Here is a 6,309-nt window from a genome sequence, read left to right on the forward strand (position 1 = left end):
CTATAGTGCCAGATTTGCCATTCAGGAGCCTGAAAAAACTGGGTGTTATAATATTCTGGAAAATTCTATAATGCTGCATAAATTCTAATTACCGGTATATTCCAAACTATCAACATTTATGTAATAATGGTCAATATGACGGATGTACAGAGCAGTACACCGCTGTGGGAGGATACCAAACTGGATTTTTTTTTGTTTTTAGGAAAAAATTAGGATTTAAAGATTAGTGGGGATTAGCTTGTTCACAATGTCACTGACTCTGAGGAATAGAAAACTGTGCTAATTCCCGCAGTCAGCTGTTTCCAGCTTTGTGAGCAGCCGCTTGTCATACTCTTAATGCCTTGCGGTCAATCTGCAGTTTATCAGCTCATTTTGTTGCGCCATTATGTTGAGTTGATGCTTTTGATATAATATAAAGGATTCTTTCCTCTCTAAAAGTTAATGTTGAGGTGAAGCCTGTGCAATGCGTTTTCAGCCTTGGCAGTTGTGACTAAGCATCCGCCATGAGAGAGGAACATGGCGTCACAATTGCATTTGTCATGTCTTTGGTGCATTAGATCCAAATTAAGAGAAAAAATTCTGTTACCTAACCAAACAACCAGGGCAACTACACGGAATCTGCCTGCATTGGAAAAAGTGTACTTCATATGAGTGAGGAAGAGGTTGTAGTATATTTAAATAAGTTAACTATAAAGTATAATGCCCCCTGACATTAAATGATGCTCCTCATATTGTAAAATGCTTTTCTCTTGTGTCCCCTACACTACATAATGCCCCCCTGTGGCCCCTATTTTGTATAACGCCCCTCTTGCGTCACACTGTATAACGCCTCCTTCTAGTGACCCTCATACTGTATAATACCCTCCTTTTTAGAACCACAAAATGTATAATTACTGTCGCTTGTAGCCCCTAATGTATAATGCCTCCTGCTGTGAACCTCATATAGTAAAATCCATTCCACTTGGGCCCCTACACTGTTTAATGCCATATCCTGTATATAGTTTAATGCCTATTTCCTGTATAGTTTAAGGGCTCTTTTCACTTTATAACACCATCTATAAGTAGCCCTCACACTGTATAATACCCTCCTTTTGTGTCCCCCATACTCTATATTGCCCCCCCCCCCATCCCTTGTGGTCTCCACACTGCTCACCCTCCTCTATAATGCTGTATAATGGTGTCCCTTGTGGCACAATGGTATCATTACATTGTGTGCGTTTAAACCGTATTAACATGGTGTTAATTACAGTGTAAATGCAACGTGTGAATGTAGCCTTAGAGACGATAACAGAAGTGCCACAGACGGGTAGAGTTGGGAGCTAGCGGCTTCCTGCTCCATTTGTAATTTATCTTTTAAGTAAAGTTGGGACATCTAGAGCAGCAGAACAGCAGGAGAGCACCCAAATCTGGGACTGTCCTGCTGAATCCAAAATGAATTGGAGTTATGCTCTTGTTTAGTTTGGCTCAAAAAAGAATGCTGTTGCTGATGCCTAGTCAAAATCTAAAGTGAGCAGTACTAGGTCAGAACTTATACTTACTGAGAGGGAAGCAAAAATGTTATAAATGGTGAGTAATGGAGCCATAAAAGCAGAATATTTCATATTAAGAAAGTCACATTTACATAACAGTGAACTGGCCCTTTAAGCCGTGATTCAGTATTTTTTTTAAAAGGAGTCATGTGAATCCCCTGCGCACAACAGTGCATCAATAGACCCTAGAACACGTCACTGGGCCTTCTCATAACACACAGTGCTGAGTCACATGACATTTACCGATTTTAATTAAGAGAAATTAACACATGCTTCTTGATTAAAAAATGAAAAAATCTCAAAGGGACAAGAAGAAACTGTAGAGCCGCAGCAGCTTCAGGAAGAGAGAAACCTCATCATAACATTGTAGATGTGGATGATAACTGCCCACAGGAACACTATTAAGTCTTACTTCTGCTTCTCAGATAGCTGTTTTTCACCCAGCATTCCCACACACCTGAACGGAAAATGTGCCTTGTTATGCAGTGATACATCCCATATGGGATTATACTGTTAAATAATAAGGCAGATTTGCATTTCAGTCGTAATGATAATTGTTGTGTTGTCAGCTTCCCCAGATGTTACTAAGCTAACCTTGATATTCTATTAAACATTTGTATTGTTTATCTGTTTCTCGGAAAGCTGAGTAGTAACCAATATGACCATTCATACTGTTCCAAAAAGAATGCAAACTTTTCCGTGATCAGTTTTTTGGCATTCCACACGCTCAGTTTTTAAGAAGCATTTTTCAATGTCGAAACCAGGAGTGGAGTGAAAAAAAGGCACCTCTCAATTATGTACTTTCACCCATTGTGATCCACACCTGCTTTTGGCTTTGAAAACTGCATTTGAAAAACTGAACGTTAAAAGATTCAGTAATCTTGAAAAGCTGAGTAGCACCCAAATGACACTGTCTGTAGAGGAGTGAAGGTTATGAGGTATAATATGGCCCTGAGTTATACATGACAAGAAACCACATTATTAAAATTAGAATGGCTCTTATGAATTCACTGAAAACATGGGACCTCACTGAGCAGATAAGGAAATTCCCTGTGGTAAATCACCAGGTTTGAGGCTTATAACAGCTCTATCCCCTATGGTTTCTTGCACATTCTTGGAAGAAATGGCGGCCTCCTCCTCAGGTTGATTCAGATTGCTACAAATTGATTCTTCTTTGAGTTTATTTTTGAAACAAAGCCGCAAGGTTAATCCTGCCTAGTGTGCGGCGGGAGGGCCTAGCTATGACTTTAACATAGCATTACTCAGATGACAATCTCCTTTACGTAACCAAAAGGTCAAACGGCAGGGACATCAGAGGGAAACCTCTGATGTCTGAACTCATCTGTGGAGATATGCCCTGCACAGAAAAGGAACACCCCTCCAACTTCAATATGGTTATAGAATACGCTATAGAATCTACAAACTTACATGTTGGTCAGTTTCACCTACTTCTGGAAAAGCTGGGTGAAGACCTTATATGGCCATTAAAGTCCCTAAAGAAGTTGTTATCCAGCTTAGCCTGAATGAGATATACCATGGTATAGCAAAGCAAAGTTTCTATTTAAGAATCTAGGAAAGCTGAGTGATCAAGGAACACCATAATAGCTGCCACTCAGCTTTTCCTGCATGCACAATGTCTGAAAAGAAAGTGTATCTTTATTTATGGTGATGTGGTTGTTTTACAGTTTTTTTTATAGATGTGGTATATAAATAAGTTGAGGCTGTTGCTTAGAAACACTAGCTGTAGTTGGGGGGTGACAACACTCAACAACTAGCATCATTCACATTTAGCTTAAAGGTCATCACCTTTCTAATCCATTCTGGTGATGAAGATGATGGCTGGATCACAAAGCTAAAACAGAGAGTAGCGGGGGTAATGCCCACGTACAACTCACTCACCCCAAACTTCCAGAACCCTCCTTACCACGACTGACCATAGACCTAACTGTGCCACCTGTGACCAAGAACAGTTTATTAAAGGGAAATCCAGTCAATATGGCGATTTAAAGGTCGTATTTAAAGATCTGATTTGTTGGCACTAGCTAGCGATTTCTCTCTAGTGTCCATCTTTTGGGAAATCAGCAGCTATAAGATCACAGACTTCCACAGTCATCCTCTATAATATCTGTCCTATAGATTAGAATCTTACCTATATAATTAGCTTAATGGTTTCAAACATTCAGTCCCCTGAATTGTACTAAAATGAGCATCCAGATAGTGAATGATTCTGTCTGATGGGGGTGGTTGTACTGGGATCTTCCACCTATTCCACCATCTGTCACTAGACACCAGCACAGAACACTGTGTCCCAATCTCTTCTGCTACCGAGTAATCCCTCATTTCTAGCAGTGGCAGACCTCATCGGTCAGATTTCATACAATCAGATCTGTACGATACTAATACAATATAGCAGAATCCCGGGATTCCCCAGCACTGGCAGCAGCCTGTGACACTAGTAGTGACATGTTATTAGGCTAGACGATGCTGGCACTCACCTGGTCCTTGCAGTATGCCAGCCAGGCACCACACCGCGAACAGGAGGCAGCAGATGAAGGCGCCCTGCTGGAGCATCCTCTCCCTCCTCTTCCTCTTGCCCATTCTCAGGAGCTGGGTCCCGGCTTGGCTGCATGTCCACCCTCCCCAGCCCGTCATGTCCCCGGCTGCTGCAGCAGGGTGTGGGGTGCAGAGAGCTGATGAGACCCCCTAAGGCAGCTGGGTGCTGGATGGACGCAAGGTGCAGCGCAGGGTCCCACACAGCATGGCAGCCCAGCACAGGGGGACTGACTGCTCCTCAGGCTGCTCTCCTGCACACTGATCCCTCCTCCTCACCCACCTCCCTGCCAATCACTGGAGGAAACTTACCCTGCCACACTAGTGCCATCACACGGAGCACAGCTCCTCTACCTGCTGCCCTCATCTGGAGCTCTGCAAAGGGTTCATTCCCAAGTGAAATGATATGATTTAATAAAGAGACAGAGTGCATGGAGCTAGAGGTGTTTCCCTGGCTACATTAGATGGTGCCCTGACTACATTAGAGGGTTCCCTGGCTACATTAGAGGGTTCCCTGTCACATCTTCACTCAGGCTACAGACTAGTTGCACTCCAGAAAGTGTCAAATCGGACACTGAACATTGTAAAAGATTTATCTTAGTTTGGTCTGATTTTAATCATAGTTCTTTCCAATCAGTTCTGTTGTAAAGAAAGGAGCAACAAACCATATAATCTGTGCATTATACGCATAAATTCCTTGAATATACAAACCCGCCATGGTTTAATGCAAAATCTGAACAGGATTTTCCTGCAGCAAAAATCGAACATGTGAATATATCCCAAAGGGGTAAAGTTTACACAGCCAAGAGTTATCAGTGTGTGTCATATGTGGCGTGACATAGGACTCCAGGTAATATCTACATTAGGCTAAGTTCACACTACTGTCAGCATTTCCGTTTCCGAAAAAACGAATGATAAATAAACTGAACATTATCTGAAGACATCAGTTACTGTCCATGTCTAACATTTATACAAAATAATCAATCTATATGTCATGTCTATATAATAATTCCTTTTTTTTATATAGCGCACACAGATTACGCAGCACTGCACAGAGTTTGTCAGATCAGTCCCTGACCCCATGGGACTCACAATATAATCAACCTACCAGTATGTTATTGGAGTGTGAGAGGAAACCGGAGGACCTGGATGAAACCCACCCAAACTCAGCATATCACCTGTTTTCTCACATTTATCTATTATAATATATATAGATTTACTAGTTCTCTCTATGTATCTCTATCTCTCTATTTAAGACAACTGATTAGAAAATACTGACACCTTGTCTAACTATCTTTCCCCCATTGACTTCAATGTAAAAATTGTAACATCCATTATACATTTGCTTTTTTCTGTCAAAAAAATGCCTGCAATATGGATCACTGCCTAAGTGTTAAGTGCATTAAACCTCCTTTCTTTCCTTTTTTAAACGGAGATTAGGAGCGGAGATTTAAACGGTAGTGTGAACTGGGCTTACATGTACTCAGAGAGTTATCACTGTGCGTTATCTGTGGTGTTACATAGGACTGCAGGTATCTTTTACTACATTGTCTATACTCAGAGAGTTATCACTGTGCCTTGTCTGTGGTGTTACATAGGACTGCAGGTATCATCCACTACATTATCTATACTCATAGAGTTATCACTGTGCCTTGTCTGTGGTGTTACATAGGACTGCAGGTATCATCCACTACATTATCTATACTCATAGAGTTATCACTGTGCATTTAAAAAATACAAGATAGCGGGGTCTTGTTATCGATTGCATGCGTTTCTCTGGAAGCGCATATTTAATATCCACCCCCCCCCTCCCCCCCCCCCAGTGCACTAGTGTTGCATTACTAATGTGTGACTTAGGTGTCTAATGATTCCTTGTTCCCATGGGAGCAGAACATTTGGAAAATACAATTGTCACAGGGACAATTTTTTTTCTGGAGTTACAATTATAAAATATACCAATTCGGACTTACATACAAATTCAAGTAAAGAACACAACTAAAGAATCTATCTTGTACGTAACCTGGGAGCTACCTGTATATAAGTAAAGTACAGGAGCAGAGCTCCTAAATAAACACATGCCCAGCATCATGAATGGTTAATAAAGGCAAAATCCGGTGGTAGATTTCCTTCAGTAGCTGAATAGATCTGTTATTAATCTGCGGAAGCAGGTAATGTCCTGCACATGACACATGACGCCTCTGGGTGTAGCTGTAGTCGTGGATGAAGCTGT

General features: G+C 41.4%; 1 protein-coding gene across 2 annotated transcripts in view; it reads right to left on the reverse strand.

Annotated features, from left to right (window-relative positions):
• The window catches only part of SLC24A4 (solute carrier family 24 member 4), a 73,899-nt gene extending 69,536 nt beyond the window's left edge, over positions 1 to 4,363 (reverse strand). Inside the window, exon 1 of one of the 2 annotated variants that reach the window (XM_072116542.1) lies at positions 4,025 to 4,363. In XM_072116542.1, the coding sequence (XP_071972643.1) occupies positions 4,025 to 4,181 (157 nt within the window). In that variant the 5' untranslated portion in view covers positions 4,182 to 4,363. The remainder of the gene's footprint in view (positions 1 to 4,024) is intronic. The other variant, XM_072116543.1, reaches the window with a different exon arrangement.
• Between the last annotated feature and the right edge of the window lie 1,946 nt (positions 4,364 to 6,309).

The sequence above is a fragment of the Engystomops pustulosus genome, chromosome 7 (genome assembly GCF_040894005.1).
Source record: "Engystomops pustulosus chromosome 7, aEngPut4.maternal, whole genome shotgun sequence".
NCBI lineage: Eukaryota > Metazoa > Chordata > Amphibia > Anura > Leptodactylidae > Engystomops > Engystomops pustulosus.